The 20,594-nt window shown below is 40.7% G+C and overlaps 1 protein-coding gene across 25 annotated transcripts in view; it reads left to right on the top strand.

The window, feature by feature from the left end:
- DTNA (dystrobrevin alpha) overlaps positions 1-20,594 on the top strand; it is a 354,355-nt gene that overhangs the window by 275,382 nt on the left and 58,379 nt on the right. For 14 of the 25 annotated variants that reach the window (XR_009345815.1, XM_059139254.1, XM_059139255.1 and 11 more), the window contains 6 exons: positions 4,724-4,878; positions 7,928-8,033; positions 9,268-9,434; positions 12,142-12,266; positions 17,186-17,269; positions 18,998-19,087. Coding sequence is in view for 24 of the 25 variants with exons in the window: in XM_059139254.1 (XP_058995237.1) it covers positions 4,724-4,878; positions 7,928-8,033; positions 9,268-9,434; positions 12,142-12,266; positions 17,186-17,269; positions 18,998-19,087 (727 nt within the window). In the remaining variant the exon portion in view is untranslated. Of the gene's footprint in view, positions 1-4,723; positions 4,879-7,927; positions 8,034-9,267; positions 9,435-12,141; positions 12,267-17,185; positions 17,270-18,633; positions 18,923-18,997; positions 19,088-20,594 lie in introns of those variants that run through there. The other 11 variants (XM_059139260.1, XM_059139269.1, XM_059139268.1 and 8 more) reach the window with 2 other exon arrangements.

Here is a 20,594-nt window from a genome sequence, read left to right as displayed (position 1 = left end):
CAGAGTTAGAAAGCTCAAGATAACTAAGGTTCTGAGCAGAACTTTACCAGCAGTCAAAACCCTGGCAGATCTCTTGCATGTCCAGGAATTCAGAGCAAACAAGGTCACCCCTAGGGTGTTTTCTCTTCACCCCACCCTCGATGAGCAAAGCATGCTTGCTACCTAGTAGCCGAAGTAAACCCTCATCTGTGCGGTGAAAGAAGTTGACCAACGCATGAGTCTTACCGGAAGTAGATTGTGTTCTTCAGTCTGCAGAAATCAGTTTCAGTGTCACAAATTCTAAAGAACGCCAAAAACAGATCACATGATCCTGAGAGCTATGATATTGCCCTCTCACAGTGGAGTGGTTCCGAATCACAGCTTAATGTAGCCCCAGCTGCCCTGCTGAGGAGTCACTCTTTGTTTACTGAATCCCAAGAAGGTGGTTTTCGTGGTTTCCTGGTAAGTCGTTTGAGAGCAATTTGACAAACACAATTTAACTGCAAGCACTTTGGTTGGAAGAACTTCGCCAAAATGTTAGTTAGTCAAAAATAAATATATTCAGTCACCAATATTTCTGGCTTCAGTGATAATTATTAGCTGAATACACAAATATGGGCCAATCTGCCCGCAGACAGCAGAGGCTAACTCTTGAAGAGTGGGATTGTGAGGGTTTTCTCTGGTCTTCTTTTGCTGGCTGCTCTTGCTGATAAAACAGGCAAAGTCATGATTTTCCACATTGCTTTTGTACTAAGAAAAAGTAAAATGAAAGGATATGGAATTTCTCAGTGTTTGAGGGTTTTGTTTTCCCTTCTTTCAATTCTAATTCACTTTAAGCCAATATGCCAGCTGTGTTCCTTTGGCAGTTTTTCTGTTTTCATGCATAAGGATGAGAGGTATTTAGTTTGTTCCAAGTACCCCCTTCATGTGGGAGAGGGCAGGGCAAGAGTCATTGCTGAAAATAAATTAAGAACTTTAGAAGGCAAAGAGTGGAAGATAGAAGATATTAAACTAAATTTTTCCAACTGCTTTAAAATCAATGAAAAGGGACAACAACTCCATGTTGCACCACAATTTCCAGCCTTCAGGGCCGCCAGGAACCAATATGCAGGCTCTCATGACCGTAACCACAGCAGCCTCAAGTGTGAGGCTGCCCCTGCAATCAGAGGACACGGTGACCTAAACAGAGACTGACCTAATCAAACACCGTGTTTGTGTCAAATCGTTCTTGGTCTACTTCTAAGTTGTTGCTGTAATGAGTTGGGACACCTGTTTATAATTCTTCCCTGGGGCTCCCAGATGGTCCTGAGGATCCTAAAAATTTTTGAAAACAGTGCTGCTGGCCTGGAATGTCACATGCTATGCTGAAACTTTTGGGGAAGGCTGGTTGACAAGAATAGCCTTGTGGCCAAAACCAGGGATTTATTGGGTTTCCATAACTGAACTGGTTGTTCTGTCTCCACACCTACCCCCCCCCCCCGGGGTAATATTTCTAACTCAGAGGCCTGCCTTAAATCTTTAGCATCTCCCAAAACATCTTCTGGACACGATCTAAGTGCCTTAGTAGAGGCCTAAAGCTCTTCAGATCTCTACCTCGTCTCCCACCATGCCCTCATGGGCACCCAGGGCCCCTGGAACAATGAACTCCTTGAAGAGCCTTGAGTGCATCATGCCTGAGCATGCCCATGCACACACCCTGATTCTGTGTCTTAAAGCCTGACTAGCCCCTAACTGTCCTTTATGCTTGGCCTAGAAGTCCCCTCTGTCACCTAGGAAGACCCAGAAGTCACTTTGGTAAGGAAATCTTCCCTCACTCTGAAAGCCCTCTGTTCACGCTCCTGCTACATCCCGTGCACACTCCTGTTCCAGTAGTCACACCACCGCGGAGGATTTACAATGTCATAGGATGCAGTCTGTAAGCACGTCTGTACCCTCAAGGGACTGGGACTGCTCAGAGGTCAAGAACTATGTCCTATTACTGACCAATTCACAAAATTGGAATATGACCAAGAGGTCAGATAATATTAGATAAGATCGATGTATCAATGTTAAATATACCAAAGTGATTAACTACCCTGAAACCCAGGGTAAACCAGCTATGGCCTGTAAGCGGAGACTAACTTCCACATTCTGAAGGTTGTATGAAGTACAAAGATGAGTGTGTGACAGAGACCATATGTGGTCCACAAAACCCAAAATATCATTATCATTATCGGGCCCTTTACAGAAAAATGTTTGCTGCCCCTTGCTGTAATCTCATCAGAGGATATACCCTTCCTCTTAGGGAAGACACACTGGCTGCATTCAGAGGTAAAGGCCATGATATATGCATATTAGTCTCAATTCAGAAAAAAATTGTATGTTTGCCCCACATATATACACACAGACAGACATAGACAGATGGTAGATAGACAGATATTTAGATAGATGATAGATAGATAGAATTATAAAGTAAATAGAATAAAGGGTTCATAGATGAATCTGGATAAAGGTTGTGTGTGAGTGTTCTTTGGAGTACTCTTATTCCTGCAATTATTTTGTTAAGTTTGATGTTATTTTCAAATAAAATTTTGTTTGAATTCCTTTAAAAAATAAGTAAAAAAGAACTATGTGCTGGATATTCTGTGTAGTCATTGCTTAGCACAGTTTTACACATTTTGTATGTGTTAAGTTAATTTAAAATGAATGAATCAGTGAATATAAATTCTTCTAAAGTATCTCTCTTTGTATGGTGCCATCGGAAATACAGAGGTGATTTAGAGTATGACTGGTAACATTACAGAGCAATCCCATGGGGGAGGCAAAGCCTAAGCATCTAAAGTAAATAACAGAAAAAATGTGACATGAAATTAATAGTAAAAAAGCTCACATTTCTGTACTGTGTACTAAGTGTCAAGCACTAGTCTGTGTCCTTTATATCTGTATGCTTTTTGTCTATTGACTAATTTAATCTTAGAAATACCTTCTATTTTATTACATACACATATATTACATATTAGCATATTACATATATGTATATGTATATTGTCATAGCCATATGTGCATATATACGTTGTTATATAACATAAGAGCCCAGAACTAAGGTGCAAACATCATTTTGATCGCTTCCTCAGAGTCCCTCATTTCTTTTGAAAAACCAGATTGGCCATTAATAGCCCCTTCCCTTTGATCCCAGTGACCTAGCCCTAGTTTGGCTCTTGCTTCGCAAAGCTTCATCAACATAGACAAGCTTAATATGAGCTTCAAGTTTGTGAAAGGTCAGTGTTGGTACTCGTCAGCTTTTGCTCTAGTTACAGCTGTTGTCTAAATTCTTTCCATGGGAAATTTGAAAGACTTAGGCTACTTTTCAAAATGTGTCCTGGCTTAGAAAATTCCTGCCTTGAAGAGCATCAGGATGACCCAATTATAGTTGACCAACCTACCTAAAAATACACAAAATGGCAGCTCTGATAAGAAAGTTCATTTCCTTTACCTGGGTTTCCTTTTTCCCGTTTTTATTGGAATTCTTGCATTTCTATATATGTGGGATTACATAAGAGTTTTTTTTTGCTGTTGGCAACTTTTTTCATATTTTTTGACCAGTTATAATGAATTCATAAGAGATAAAGAGATAAACATAAGAGATAAAATTGTGACGGTGGATGAGAACAACATTAACTTTGTAGCCTAGGTAAAATTTCTTTAGCCTCATAATTGATAAACAATTCAAAACACAGTAGAAATTCTTTATAAATGGAGTATTTGAAGGCAATGAGAGTCAGTTCACATCCTCAAAACATAATCCAGGTAAAGCCTGTAATAGGCTTACCATCTGACTGCAGTGTAAAAACCATGTCCCCAGATTGCATTTTGACCTTGAGACATTAAGCCCAAAATGAACAGAGGCAACACATTGAATTTACAACAGTTTATCCCAACAGCTGTGCTGGCCTAGTTACAATCTACCCTGGTGACAAACTATGATAGCATTTGCTTTCATTTCCATAGTGACTTCCACAGAGGAATTATAAAGTACCTTGAGAAATTATGCCATTAATATTCACTAAGTGCCCATAGTGGCAGAAACTGAAGGACAGGGGTTCAATGAAGACACAGACTCTGCCCAGGACTCTGACTTTACGTCATTGATCTTCCCCAAGGCCAGGCTCCCCCTCGACTACGTTAGTCAAAAGACTCTTCCCTGTAAATCGAGTGCCTTCCACCTGGAACACCATGATTTATAGAAAGTTTTCTGCTTCTGTGGGAAGTTAATCAGGTGATTTCATTACATCCTTATCCCCATCGTGTCTCTCATTTTTCAATATCTTAAACCAAAACTCAAAGGTCTTGGTGGTAATATAGATGAGTAAATAGCTAGCTAGCTAGATACCTACACACCCCAATGTTATGGTAAATGTTTTTTGTGTGTTTCAATGAGATCAGCATATCCCTCGCATATTTAAAAATTCCTTCCATTGAATGGTATCTGAGCTTATAACTGACCTCAAAATAAAAATGGGATGCTGTCTTATCAAAATATGCTAATTTTACCCAAATTAATGCTGTGTTTCAGAATCAGCAACAAAAAGACACCAAAGGCAACACTATGCCAGGAATATTTCAGCATAACAATTCTGTGTTACTCTTTCATAAAAAATTACTTATTCTGCTACAGTTTTTGTTATTTGCAGGAGATACGTTTCACTGAAACGGTGGAGAATATATTCATGGGATGAGTAAATATCTTTCTTTTTCCTTCCATCAGATATTTTCTCCATGATTTCTGACTCCAGCGGGGTGATGGTTTATGGACGATATGATCAATTCCTCCGGGAAGTTCTCAAACTACCCACAGCCGTTTTTGAAGGCCCTTCATTTGGTTACACAGAGCAGTCAGCAAGGTCCTGTTTCTCTCAACAGGTAGGAAAAAAAGGAAATGTCTCTTTGGTTGTCCTTCGGTATGTTACATCAAGTCACCACTTTGACTCTTCGTGATAACCTGTAGTATCTCCCAGCCTCTGACAAATGACCTCTGAGCCAGTAACTCAAGTCAGCTTACCTAGAAAATAATAATTGGTGGTACTTCCTGACCATGAGCCAGGTACCATGCTAAGCTCTTTTCTTGCATTGTCTAATTTAATCCTTACAACGACCTTCCACGCTTGGTATCATTGCAGTCATTATCACTGCTTATCAAAAGAGCTGAACTGTCACTCAGCCTCACATGAAACACAAGTCTGAGCCAGTGCCAGGTTTCACCAATGTGCAGCAAAGGAAGCAAGAAAGGAATCATATAGGAGATGCCAAATGTATGACAAACACAGCTGGCTAAGTTCCCCCGGACGTGATACATTAGCTGTTCGGAGTAACATATTTTAAGTGGGGTGGTACAAGTTGACCCAGAGAAGCTATTGAGTTCATGGGGCTTTCCATGTTTGCATCTGCCCAGTCACGTACAAAGTCTCCATGTCCGGTACCATTCTCCAGCACAGCTCAGTAGTAATTTACAAACCCAGAAATTAAAGGTTTTGCTTGAAATTATTAAAAAAATTATACTAACTAAGACTATCCTCTAAAAGGATCCCTTACTTAAGAAATCAGTGCACAGCAGCCCCTGAAAAGCTGCATTTAACTGCCCACCTAGTAAACTTCATCAGTCTGTTTCCTTGTGACCTATGAGGTCAAAGTGCCTTAGACATCCCTATGGGTCATGGATTGTTGTAGAATCATAATGGTATCCATACAACTAATAAGAGATGGGACAGTTGGAGAGACTCCACGTTGTCTCATCCAGTAGGCCTTTCTGACCTCTCCCACTCCCCCAGCCCCAGGGTGGCTTAGGTCCCTCATCTCTGTCCCCAGCCAAAGCACACTCCTCTTTATACTTGTCCTAAGAGTTGGTCACGTCAGAATGGTTCCATTCACCTTGGCCTCCTTCCAGACAACTTCCTCAACCCGCAGTTCTCATCAGTCCTCAATCCCTGCTGTCTTCCCCTTCTAAATGTCTCTCTGATCTCTTTCCTCATCCTCATCTGTTGCCTGGCCTATTGTGTTAACCTTCATGCTGGTCTCCCTACCTCTGGGTTTGTTGTACATTTGTACATTTGTTGATGGTTTTCTTCGCTGTGCAAAAGCTTTTGATTTTGGTGTAGTCCCAGTACTTTGTTTTTGCTTTTGACTCTCTTGATGACTATCTTTCTATTTTCCAAGGACCTACATGTTCAATAAGAATTATATATATGATGTTATCGCCGCTCAAAAGTCCTTTTGAAATATCTTGTAGACTGTTCTATTATATAATTTTTTATATATCCTCAACGATGAGAAACTTATATATGTCAGAATCGTAATAACATTTTTGGGAATTGTCAGAAGTGATTTTTAGCCAGTATGATGAATGATCAAAATGGAGAAGATCATTTGAAGTATAAAAAGAGGCAACACAAATAAAAATAATAAGACCAGTTTATTTTTGTCCTTCATAAACTATCATAGCAGTTTGGATGATGACACTTTAAATTTGTTTGCATTGCTTCATTGGAAAAAGTACAAGCCATTCCAAGTGATTCTTTGGAAAGACAGAATTATTTTAGATGCTACAAATTGTTGTGGCTTTTTCAAAAAATGTTGTCTTATTACTTATACTTTATATAAAATATATTTTAATAATAATGTTGCTATCAATCCTATAAAACTTAAGCTATTTAGTATTACAAGGAAATGCTAAAATTATAAATATCTGCTGAAAAAAAAAGATTAATTGAAGCATATGAAAATATCTTGTGAATGAATGACAAGGATTAGTATTAACATAGGTGCCTTGAAAAGATACTAAAACTCTTCACTACTGATTTCTTGTCTAAAGATATGAAACTATTCTCTGGCTGTCTATTCTGTTCCATTGATCTGTTTTTGTACCAGTACAATACTGTTTTGATTACTACAATTTGTAGTATATCTTGAAATCTAGAGTCCAGCTTTGTTTTTTGTTTTTCTTTTTTTTTCCAAAATTGCTTTGGTTATTTGGGCTCTTTTGCAGAGAACAAACAGATGGATACTGGGGGGAGTTGGTGAGGGGATGGGGATTAAGAGTGCACCCATCTCGATGAGCACTGAGTAATGTATAGAATTGTTGAATCACTATACTGTACACCTGAAACTAATATATTGCTGTAGGTTAACTAAACAGGAGTTAAAATAGAAATTTAAACACAAAAAGAAAAACTACCCCATCTACCTGATATTATAATTCAAAATTTCCCAAATAGTGATTTTTGCATATAAACATGTCTTTTGTTATCATTCATCCTATTATACTATCTTATACTCCTATAACTTCTTATTTTTTGTCATTTTGAAAGAAACTTATAATACATTTCTTTTCTGCATTGGAAAGAACCAGGATAGTGAGAACAGATGCAGATTGAATTAAGAGGAAAGATCTATAAAGAGAAAAAGGATTTTCCAAAAATATAGATGGTTCTCTCCTCACAGCGAAGGATCGCTCCCTCCTAACAGGACTCCCTGCTGATCTTGTATCACAGAACCATTCATATTAACCATGAAGTATGTAGGACTTAGGGGAGTGGAGGGAGTTTGAAAAAGACGTTGTTCTACAGATGGGGAAGACCACCTGCTCCGGGAATTGTGGCACGTGCTATGACCCACTGTTGGGTCACATTTTACAGAGCAAGTCTACCCTTCATCTTTCCTCATCACTTCGATATGTCCCTCATACACAAAAGCACCCCTCCCAGAACTGTTGTTCTGGTAATATGGACTCAGCCTCAACGGAGATAACCCAGTCCTGCGTGTGTGGAAGTGTCAAAAGAAACCAAAGGGTTTAAGTTCAGAACTGGTTCTCCAGCTATAAGAATATATTCTGTTTCTTGATATGTTAGAGGTTCATTGAATGTCTTGTGTCTTTCATCTCAAATGGTTCTAAATTTTTGTGGGTTTTTTGATGCAGAAAAAAGTCACCTTAAATGGGTTCTTGGACACTCTCATGTCCGACCCTCCCCCCCAGTGTCTGGTCTGGCTGCCCCTTCTGCATCGTCTGGCGAATGTGGAAAATGGTGAGTAGTTACTCTTGAGCTATGGCAGTTTTTGGAATTAGCAGGCTGTCATGTCTACAGTTATTAAACAAAGGTCATGCAGTAATTCTTGAATTTTGAAAGAAACTTTCTCCCTGATCAGTAAGGCCTTCGAGGTCCACTGCAAAATTAGGACTGTTGATTCCATACGCTTATTAAATCTCACCATGTGTCTCTCAGTTACAAGTCACGTGGGGCTGTAGTCTTGCTGTAGCAGAAGAATCTCCATAATGAATAAGACATTTTCCAGGTTTATTTTTAGGTCTGACCTTCCAATATTGGTGTACATGGCATCGACCATTCCTAGGCACTCGGCCAAGAATAGGCGGAGGAGATAGAGGGGAAAATTAGATTATGGTACCTTGCTAATCTTCAGTCATATGTTCTGAATGGAGCTTTCAATGATTGTGGTTACATAAAGAATAACTTGACCAAAGGCAAAAATTGTTGTTGTTTAATATCTTTAGCTCATAACGTGTAGACAATTACTTGGATTTGGTTATATGTTAGCTTCAAATCTCAAGTATTTTACCTTGCCTGCTTTATTATTCCAATTGTCTGTTAGAGAGAGTTCGGTGTCCCTCAAACTATCTGAATTAGAAGTGTATTCACATCATTTACACATCTCTTTGGGCTCTGTCCATCTGTCTCTCAGGAAAGAAAGAAAAAATTGTTAAATGAGGTAATGTCAATCATGAAAGAAGACCATCAGCCACTCCATTTTTTTAATGAAATAATTCAATTCTCTTATCCAGTTTTCATACTCTCCCCCATTTCCCTTTCTTTTTTCTCCCTGTTTTCCACTTCTCTCCACCCAGTGGAGAGTCAGTTGTGTTCATATGTTGTGCCTCTGAGTCTTCTACGGAGCTGTGCTGGTCTCCTGGAGACAGGGAGCAGTTTGGGGGAAAGACGAGTCAGTTTAGGTAATTTATATTCTCATAGTGTAAGAGCTGGAAGTGGAGAGGGAAATTTGTGGTTAAAAGAAGACCTATTCTCCATCCCCTTTCATTTCCCCCACCTCCACACACATGTGTGAAAAGGGTGGTGAGAGTCCAGGAATAAACATAATTCTCCTCTCAGCCAGAACTGACTAGCCTCTGAAATCACAGCACACAGCAGAAAAACACAGTCCCTGTTTGGCTGCATTTTTCCTTATTCTGGCTCAGACTTTTATTTTCTCTTTTTTTTTTTTTCCCTCCATTTCTTTCCCCCGTAGTCTTCCATCCGGTTGAATGTTCCTACTGCCACAGTGAGAGTATGATGGGATTCCGCTACCGATGCCAACAGTGTCACAATTACCAGCTCTGTCAGGACTGCTTCTGGAGGGGACACGCTGGCGGTTCCCATAGCAACCAGCACCAAATGAAAGAGTACACCTCATGGGTAAGCCAAGGTCCAGGCAACACTTACCCTCCTATGTATGAGCGTCACTCAGAATGCAAGGGACCAGCAAAGATGGCAGCGGGACAATCAAGAGGCAAACCTAACTTCTGCTCTAGCATGCCTTCCTTCCCCTCTCCCTCCACCCCACCCCCACCTTACTGGGACATCTTCATTGCGGCATCTGAAGCCAGTGTCGCGTTCTAGGACTTACAGTTTAGGCAGACTCACACTCTGTTACTTCTCTGGACGCAGACAGCTCAGTACTGGCTTAGATAACAACTAAACTAGCAACTTTGGGACATAATCTCGTTTTCACAGTAAGTTAAGGTTCCCTCCGAGTTTTGTTTTGTTTGGGGTATGGGAATTTCTTAAAAATTATCATTAGTTCCTTGACTCTCAGATTCTGGAGCTCCGTTAAGTGCATGGCTAGAGCTTGTAAAAGGAAAGATGTGTGAGCCTGTGGGCTTCGTGGTGCTGTTCCAGTTTTCTTTTTTGGAGGCAGGGAGGTAGTCTCTATGAGCAGATCATCCTTGCGTAAACTGTGAGTGACCGGCTTGCCAGAGGTGACCTGTGAGAGTCTGTCCACATGATGCATGTGTAGGAGGAATCCAACTGGGTGAGCTCGGGGTTCAAGCGGTTTAGTTTGCTGATCTAGGTCTCAGTCACTCAAAGATCAGGTCCCCTGAGGTTGTTCCTGTGCTTCTGTGAAAGTACTGCCCTATGTATGGATTGGGGTTTGTGGGCTGTACCATCAAACCTGCCAACCGCTCTTGGAGTAGTTCTTACACAAGAAAATGCAAACTTTTTATTATGAGTTTTTTCCTAGATTTTATGCATTTCAATTAACCCATACCCTTTACTCAAAGAGTAACTTATTCTTTTTTTTTAAGTTCTTCAGAAAATCCATTTTATTTTATTTTTTAAAGATTTTATTTTTTTTATTTGTCAGAGAGAGAGGGAAGGAGAGTGAGAGCACAAGCAGGGGGAGCAGCAAAGGGAGAGGGAGAAGCAGACTCCCCACTGAGCAGAAAGCTCAGTGATGCAGGACTCGATCCTAGGACCCTGGGATCATGACCCGAGCTGAAGGCAGACACTTAATGACTGAAACACCCAGGTGTTCCCAGATAGTGCATTTTAAGTCAGAACATTCTTTCTAGGAATGATTATTGGGAACCAGCATTCAGTGTAAATATTTTAATTTTTCAGCATCGTTCAGACTCTGAAATTGAGTACCAGTTTTTCACTAAGGGGTCGTATGCTGAGGGCTTTGGGCCAGAGCAGATGCCTCCTGTCACTGGTGGTTATGTCACATGCTAGCATGGATCTTCCAGCACAGATCATGAAACACTGTTTAGTACAGAAGATAGGAGAAAACGTTTTCTATTTTCTTATGGTCGATATATTACCAATTTTCAAACTTGTTCTATCTCACATTCTGGAGGGTTAGTGTTTGAAGACTAAGCATTTTTAATGATCGTTTTATGTAAATGCTAAAGTCAGTTTAGGTGCCTCTTTTTAGACATTGTGGACTCCAAACTATATGGTTATATGGCAGGACAACGTCTTTACAAGTAGGATCAGACCGGTCAAGGGGATAAAGAGGCTGCAGTGTGTATGGGGGTGAAATGCTGTTGCAGTGGCTGTGTTTTAGGTATTCTAAGAATTGTATGTCTTAACAAAAGCCAAAGAGGAACTTCTTGAACAACGCTTCTATCACTTAAGCTTTTAGATCATGAGGACAAAAGTCGCTTCATTGTATTGCCAATTATGGGCTCTCTGCATAAAAGCAAGTGACAGAATGGTAAATGACTTCTTGTGGAAAGGAAAAGCTGCTGTAAAGATTTATTACATGAGGGAGATTATTTCTGATAGAAATGGCTGTGAAAAAAAAAAGGAAAAAAAAGAAAAAAATAATTTTTTAAAAAGAAAGAAAAATAACAATAATAAAAAAAAGAAGTGGCTGTGAAATTTTAAGATCTACATCCCACTCGTCTAAATGAAAAAGAGATAACGTGATGCTCTGGAAAGAACATAAATTTTAAACTCCAAAATCCCTGATTGAAGTTCCCCTTTCAGTTTCAACTGGATGGATCCAGCCATGCCCAATACATCTTGCACCCAGATGCCTGTGAAACCTTCTGCTCACCTTCTTACTTCCACTTCTGTCTCCTCCCAGATCGTTTTCTGCTCTTAAGCAGGAGTAATCCTTCTAGAATCACATCTGCTCCTGTCACCTCTATAATATAAAGTCTTCATTGTCTCGCTCTGCATTTGAGATAAAGACCATGGTCCTTGAAGTGGCAGTGCAGGACTTCAAGGGTCTGTCTTCTACTTTCCTCTCCAGAATGGGGTTTCTTCTTCCTCCATCTGGAATGACCTTCCCGGTCCCCTGAGCTACTATCAGAAGGACTCCTGCTGGTCCCTTCAGTCCCAGTTCAGATGTCCCATGCACAATGACCACTTTCCACTCATCACAGCATTTGCTGACACAAAACAGGAGGCAGGCACTCTGGTGGATTGTCCCAGAACTTTAGTTTCAGCACGGAGCAAATTCCCTTAGAGTAGTAGGTAGTTGAAGATTTCATGGATAAATCAATGAAGAAATGAATGAGTGAATGAATGAATATCTATTATGAAAACAAATCATCTCTGAGAATGTAACATCATTGTTAGTTCTTATCACTTCTACCTTTCTTCTTCTTTCCAGAAATCCCCTGCTAAGAAGCTAACTAATGCATTAAGCAAGTCTCTGAGCTGCGCTTCAAGCCGTGAGCCCTTGCACCCCATGTTCCCTGACCAGCCTGAGAAGCCACTCAACTTGGCCCACATTGTGTGAGTATCTCTGCCTTCCAGAGGAAGACATTTTTCTTCATTCATGCATGTTCATGTCCATACAAAGGCAACTTCATATCAATTGCTAGGAATCAAGTTTTAAATTTTAATTTATAAAAAACAGAGTAATAATGGGACTATAAGCTTTTATTGTAGGGGTAAACAGTACTTCTGTCTTGATGTACAAGAATGCTACGCTAACGTTATTCACCTACAGGTAGAAAATATTCAAAAAGCATCATTATAAAATACAGTTGTTAGTAGAGGTTTTACTGGACAGTAACAATCAATGAAATTAGCCATGATGAGAAAATTTTAAAGCACACTCTACCTTAATATCACTTGTGCTTTGAGTCCCAAATATAAAAGCTCCTTGTTTCATTTATCTGCAAAGTCAGTCATCTTAAAGATATCAACAAATCTAAAAATCGTTGTTGTCTTATCCTAAACTGCACAACTTTAGAAGAATCATGGCCCATACATGGGAAGGTGGAAAGGGGAAGTTGGTGGTAAAATTCCTCAGAACATCCAAAAACAGACTTTAAAAAATTCTTTCTCCAAAGTCTACGTGAGTTTGGTGGACAGAGGGGGATATGTGCAGAAACGGTGCTCCCACTCATTCCTTCCAGCTTCCAGAAGCCTCAGGCCCTGGAGCCTCTCTCAGACCTGGGTGGCCAGATAACAGGGAGACTGAGGGAGAAGAAGTATTTCTTCCTGGATATTATCTTGGCAAGCTCACCATCTGCTTCTATGCCCAGTTAGGAATTACGTCATTGCAGGTACCATCAGAAAGACTCTAAAAAAGGTAGTTCCCCCCTCAACACAAACCACTTTTTGTGTCGCACAGTTCAGTAGGACCAGCCACACTCAGGGCCTCGGTTTGCATGTTGACATCAAGAAGTGGCTGATCAGACCTATCAGTATCGGAAACCACCCAGTACAAAGTTCGTGCGTCAGGAAGTTCAGAACGTGATCCGTCAGAGGCTCCATGATGGCTCAGAGACCTTTATGGAAGCGGTCACTCTTTCCTCTGGTGGACCTAAGCAAATGCCATCAAATGATTTGTGCTACGTCATGTCTATGGCTTTGTGTACATACCACGGGGCTCATCTTGGTTTGCTCCCAAGTGTACACGGAGGGTTTACTGCCTTTGGCAATACACACAGCCTGGAGGCTTACGTTGCTGGCATGGGCTAAGCATCCAAAAAACATATGTAAGCTAATTCTGGAGAATGTGACTAACTTATTTTTGGGAAGTTTTGATCCTAAAAATAAGCCTTAAAAGAAACCAGGGATAAATAAATCTGGGGAGTATCCCAGAGGGCCAGTAGCTTGCAGAAAACGACCTCATACGAGCTATTCTTACTAAGGTCTCAACAACAGTGTTTCTACCCCCACACACACCCCACCCCGCCAGAGACAATCCCTACGTTGCTAATAAATGAGCAAAGTAACTGAGAGCGTCTCTCCGAGCTCTGCTGTACAGTCACTTCCTACCAGCGCCGCTGGGAGTTTCAGCCCAGAGAGCGCTGTTCCTTCAGAGCTGATGGGTGTGAGGAAACTAGAGGGAGAGATGTGAACAGCCTGACTCTGAGAGTTTTGCAGCAGAACAGAATTAGGATGCTTCCTCCCACTTGGAGACAAAATTAGGAAATGAGACAGTGAAATAAAAGTCAAGTTCGTGGTCAGGCACACTGCGGTATTACATAGCCCAGGGCCTGTACCCAGTCGTGCTCTGGCTGGTGGATGTGTATATTTAACTGGCTAATGAGTAAACAAATTTTTACCTGTCTAGTGGCAATCTGATTTGACATACTATTCACTGAGGGCACTCTCTACACAATTTGAGTTCCACGCGGAGTTTTGGGATTCCCTTAAAATTCTACACAAATAGGCCTTTTCCTGAGAAAAGTTCCATATATTTAACCAGATTCTCCGAAGAGTCCTCGAATCAAAATAGTGGTCTGTACTCATGGATAATATATTTTTCCAGGGTGAATGTCTTAATTTTAAAATGCAATCTGTGAAAAACATTTAATTGTTGGAATAACATACAGGAAATTCTGCGTGCAGAAGATCCAATCTCTGTTAGACCAGATTTTTTTCCTATTTTTAGTTTTAGACATTTTTCTCTTTCATTTATTATTAAAATGTTTTTGTTCTGATCAGATAGCCATTTCTTTTTCTTTTGTTTGTTTGTTTGTTTTGATGGGGATAGCTCAGACTTCTAATTTTAAAATATGCCATTCATGTAGCCATTCTAAATTACCATAGGTATGTAAGGCCACTTAAGTGGTGACATTTTGGTATTTTGGCATTTGTTCTAAGCTGTTGTATTTCTTGTTAATTTTACCATGATTAACGGTCTCTATTGCATTCAATTTCTTGCTGCCAAAAGTGACACTTGGTAAGTAGTTCAGTAGTCCCCTTTGTGCTTATAAAGACGTAATCATAATTATAAGTGGTTATGAGACACAATACAAGTGAGTAACATCAAACTAGTTTAAAACTAATTCTGTCTTAAGCGGAATACTTTCTAGTCACAAGATGAATGCCAGTTTTATAAAAAAAAATATCCTCCGTGAGGGCAGCTGGGTGTCTCAGTTGTTAAGCATCTGCCTTTGGCTCAGGTCATGTCACGATCCCGGGGTCCTGGGATCAGGTCCCAATTCAGGCTCCCTGCCCGGTGGGAAACCTGCTTCTCCATCTCCCACTCTCCCTACTTGTATTCCCTCTGTCATTGTCTCGTTCTCTCTGTCAAATAAATAAATAAAAATCTTTTTTAAAAAAGTTCTCTGTGAAAGTCTTGTCCACAAGGAAAATTTTGCAGTCAATCTGTATGACTTTATCTTGTGAAGCTATTTCTTTCTCACAAGAATCAATACATTTAAAATTCCCAGTGTGACCTAGTTATTAGATAAAGTAACTTCCCATTTGATGATGGAGGAAATAAGAACCTCAGTCCCTTTGAAAGTCACCATTTGGTGCCAAGATTAGTCGTTCTGTGTCCCAAGTTCAACATCTTCATGACGAACCTTAAACAGGAAGCCATTTACTAAGAAACTGCAATTTCAGCTTGGCAGTGACCAGGTTCTACAGAGTAAATTTACCAGGCTAATTAAAAAGTATTCCAAGTCAACTTGTTTTCTCATTTCCTAGAGCTAGAGCACGGTGGGAAAGTTAAAAAAGACTCAAAAAACCCAGAAATGTTGGTCAAGTTGATGGTTTCAACTTGTTGCAAAGTTAAAAGAAAGCTATTTCATTCTTACTGGTTTTTTTTTTTTAAGATTTTATTTATTTATTTGACAGACAGAGATCATAAGTAGGCAGAGAGGCAGGCAGAGAGAGGAGGAAGCACACTCCCTGCTGAGCAGAGAGCCCAATGCAGGGCTTGATGCAGGGCTCGATCCCAGGACCCTGAGATCATGACCTGAGCCGAAGGCATAGGCTTAACCCACTGAGCCACCCAGGTGCCCCTCATTCTTACTGTTTTAACATCTGATCTACCTAACTTTTCAAAATTCACAGAGGACATTTGTATAAAATTCGCATCCTGCCTACAAGGTGAAAGTGTTGTGCTCAAGGGAGAATTAGTTTTAAACTAGCCTCACGTGTCAAAGACACATCTTACGTAAGTAATGCAAAACACTCAGATAGTTTTCAGAATATCAGCTGATATGTTTAGACTAGATGAAATAGGCTGCTGTTTCCACCTCCCCCAGGAAATAATGTCTGTAAAAATCTTCGAACACTGTTTAGCACCAAGTACTGGGAACCAAAAGTTTCAATGAATTTTTGCATATTGTGCTGACCTTTTAAAGCCTGTATAGCATCGTTTTCAGTTGCATAAACACACTGGGATAAACAAGTCTACCTTTTTCTCAGGATCTCTGCATTGTGGAATCCAAAAACAACTTTGGTTCCCTAAGGTAGAAACTAAACTGTTGAAACTTTATCTCTTGATCAAGCCAACACAGATTCTGTAGGCTACCATGATTAATGTCTGGCGTCCACAAATTCTGCTTCATCAAACTCCAGTACAGAAGTATAGTGAGAACAAAATTTCCTCTGACTTGGAATGATGCCCTGCCTCATTACCCATATTCTGAACTCTCAATCCCATCTCATGGAACATATTCCAGTGAACCTAATAGAAGACTAAAAACCACTTGGAGATGAGATATGTGTCATAGCTCTGTCATTTTGCCTGAATGAAGACATTAGTGACAGGTACAGGATGACAGGCTAAAATGAAAAATACAACTGGAAATGACAGATCCCATGCAGTTGGGGTTTAAGGCCATTCACAGTTCTGAGAAATACTGAACACTATTTTCTTTCTCTCGTCATATGAAAGGAAGTTTAGAGGATGCCTTGCATACGTGCCCTATTGTGTAGAACATCCAGATAACAATCCTGGTGTGCTTGACTGCATCTTCGCATAGAACAAGAACAATTCAGGCTCAATATGATTTTGCAACTGGCTCCTTCCAGAGCAGGTGTCTTGAGAAAGAGCCATTGTTATGTGGAGCACAGGAGAAGTTTCTGGAACTTCCGCTTTCTGAGAGGATATAGATTGTGCTTATCATCAATTTTTTAGAGGTTCTCCTTTGAGAAGACAGTGGACCTGAGGCCACCTCAGAGTCCTTGCTCCATTCAAGAATATGACTCAAGGAAACTTGAAGGCTCAAATCTCATGGATAAACATGCCTGTGGTGTCCAGAGATTTTCCTCCTAATGTTTATTGGACATTCCACATTTTTAAGGAAATGTAACTTCCCAAAACACTTAAAGAATTTCATTGCAAGATATAAAATTTTGTGTTGATTCCAGCCCCTTTCCTGGGAAGGTGGTGGATAGTTTTTAACTTGTGACTTCTATTTGTTTTAACTTTCCCCCCACATTGTCCTTCGTTTTAGGCCGCCCAGACCTGTAACCAGCATGAATGATACCCTCTTCTCCCACTCGGTCCCCTCCTCAGGAAGTCCTTTTATTACCAGGAGGTAAGTTCCAATCTTATTATGAAATAAGCCCTCTCCTGGGTAATAACCCCTGATTCTGTGTTAAGAAAAATATTCCAGTGCAAGCCAGGTGTGGAAGATTATTGTTAGGAACTGGTTTGTAAGTATCTGTCACAGGTTTTCACTTTCATTCTTTTGGATGCTTTTGACGATGGCTGGGATGGCTTTTGGGATGAATATCATTTCTGGAAACTTGAATTTACAATCTCCCCACAGTAAGAACATGGGGTGTGTTTAAGTTTTATGATCGACACACCTGTATCCCATGTCGTTGAGAAAGTCACCTTCATAGCACTTGGAATGGCCCCTTTAAGAGAGAGAATTGGAATTTCAAGATGCAATGAGAAATTATTAGGTACATTCTGAAACAGCTTATAAATCTCATCTTATAATTTGGTGAGCTCTGGAGTTCCTGAGGCTAGAGGCTGATGACCAAACTTGGAAGTATAGTTTTTGTTTAAGTGATTTCAGGGATGGTAAAAAGAACTTCTTAAAAAGGAGAAGGTGTCTCCTATTTTTATACAAAAATCCACCCCCACATGAGCAAAGAACAGGTGAAGCAAATACTTCTCTTAGTGCTAGCTTGATAAATATGCAGGGTCAAGAGGCTCTCCAAATTGTTTGCTCAAATCTCATGAATAAAGTATCAGTGACTTATTTTATAAATACACAGAGAAGGCTCACAGGAAAGCGGAAACAAAGGTAAGGAAATTTGGAGTGAGTAATGAACATAAGATTTCAAGTGCCTTTCAGCAGAAAACAAAACAAAATGAAACAAAACAAAAACCAACTTCTTGTTTCATAAAAGGAATATAATCGGTCTGCTCCCCCCAGAGAGGTTTCTGAAATACCATTTCCCTCTAGTAGCCTGGTACGTTCAAGTAAGGATTTGCACACAATGAGACTCAGAAAGCTTCTGATTTTTTTTCCCCTAAGTTCCTGTATTTGCCCATCAGCAAGAACATGAGATGAAGATGCTCCCCGTAATTGTAATTAGCATAATAAATAAGACGAGGTGGTTCATGGTGTTGCCTCCCAGTAGATTATGCAAATCTGTAACAAGTGGAAATGCAGAGGCAAAACTGAACTGCAGAACCTCCAGGTGAAATGACAGGGTCTTGGCCCTCAGTATGTTCTTTTTCCCACTCCTTCGCAGAGCCACCAGCGAGTTCAACCATCTTTCCTACCGTAAAGTCTAGAAGGGACGCGGGCCCATTATCTCTCGCTAGGGAAGATCTGGCATGATGTTGAGAAAGATGTGCTTTTATTAGGAGAGCCTGCATTCTGCAAATGTCAAAGCAGAGCTAGACCCCATCCTTACTGAAGGTCATTTTATATCATTTCAGCTCGGACGGTGCTTATGGTGGATGCGTCTAGATGGATAACATGGCTTCCTCTCTTCTAAAATATTGCTATTATACTTTGAGCTGATCTGGTTCCTCTAGGGTGCGTGGTACCCATTAACCCAAACTAGGATCATTTCCCTTTTTTCCCCATTTTCAGTCCTTCTGGAATGTTCCCTGTGAACCACAAATATGTTGTTTCAAGTTTGCGGGCCTTGCTATCTCTCACTATGGAGGTTAGCCTCTGATTTCTGTTTCAAGGGTGCTGTTCAATAAAGCTATGTACACTGAATATCTTTCCTCTCTGAGTGGGCCTTGCTCTGTCCATGGAGGGTTTTAACAAGGTCTCATTGTTTGCACCCCTCAGGTTACCTGAGGGGCTAAGTGCATCCAGCCCTGGGGCTGAGGAGCATTCGCTCATAAAGCTGTACATCAGTCAGCTTGACCACAGCCCACGGTCAGTATCGCTGCTCTGAAACACTAACTGTAGCTCGTAGTGCCATAGCTAGACTGCCGACCATCCCACTCTGTCACTAAAATCCTCTTCTAGTGTGTCTCCGTAGAGATAGCGACATCTTCTGGGGCTTCATGAGATCCCATTGAGAAGTTCAACCAGAGCTGGCCTTCTTGGCTCTTCCCCTCTCTGTTCCGCTTCTATTAGTGACTTTACAGCCTCGTAGCAGTATCTATGAGATCCATACATATGAAAAGTACCAAGCTGGGTCTTCTTCTTTGGAGGAGTCTCTGCTTTTGTAGAATCTGCAAGACCCCAGGAGGTGATTTCGTAGATTCTTGAATCAAAGAGCTTCACGGAGTGATTGATCTGTAGCACTAACAGGGTAAGACCAGGACAAGGTCCCGTGGCTGGACCACATTATTGTGGTAAATTACGGACTTGAGAATTTACACCTTACTGTCTCACTGGGCCTGGGCCACTTTTCCCCCAGGTAAGGCAGTCTGACTTCTATCACAAGAACAATTTCAAAACCAATTCATGCTCTCAGTGCTTAATTTCTGTCACTTGATAATGCTGGTGGTGACCCCCTGTTTATTTCTTAACTGTGTCCATACACAAAGGTTGATGGAAACCTATTGTGCCAAAAGCAGGCAGAAATTAAAGGTCCTGTTCTTCCTACATTTGGAACTGAACCAAAGAAATATGACCTAGAGCTCTGCCCTCCACTCCTGCCCAAACCCAATGGCCCTTTTTAAAAAATCTGATCAAATCGGGGCTCCTGGGTGGCTTAGTCAGTTAAGCGTCTGCCTTCAGCTCAGGTCATGATCCCAGGGTCCTAAGATCGAGCCCCCCTTGGGCTCTCTGCTCAGCAGAGAGTCTGCTTCTCCCTCTCTCCCCTCCCCCAGCTCATTCTCTCTCAAATAAATAAATAAAATCTTTTTTGAAAATTAAAAATAAAAATCACATGAAGCCTAAAACCAACAAGCCAAGATCAGTGTTAAGGCAGCATTGAGAAAGTAGGGAGGTTTGGCATACAGATATTTTATTTAGCTTGAGTTTTGGGTCTTTCGTGTTGTGAGAGATCTTGGAAAGATAAAGCAAAATGAGGATGAATTGAAATCACCGCTCCAGAATCCTCAATACAGACACCGGGCATGACTCACCTAGAATCCTTTACAAGCATATCACTTTGATCTTCAGAAGGCACTGGGATATATCTTTGAAGTCCTTTGACACCCTAGCAATCTACCTCACACAGATTCACAAGTGTATAACACTGGTTACCACCACCCATCTGTCGCAGCCCTGATCTTATTTCCATTTCTAGCTATGTGCTTGATTCACCTTTCCCTTACTTGAAAGAAAAGAGGGAATTCTCAAAGGCACCCGCCCTTAAACTTCGGAAGTCTTCGTGCATGTGGGTGTGCGGGCCTGTGTGTGCTGTTAGGTACAGTGTAGGTCAAAGGACATAATTCGTGGACTAATTCACTTCACTCGCTTTTGTGAT

Source organism: Mustela lutreola, chromosome 11 (assembly GCF_030435805.1).
Source record: "Mustela lutreola isolate mMusLut2 chromosome 11, mMusLut2.pri, whole genome shotgun sequence".
In the NCBI taxonomy this organism is placed as follows: domain Eukaryota; kingdom Metazoa; phylum Chordata; class Mammalia; order Carnivora; family Mustelidae; genus Mustela; species Mustela lutreola.
Note: the sequence above shows the minus strand (reverse complement) of the source record. Positions and strands in the feature narration are given on the sequence as shown.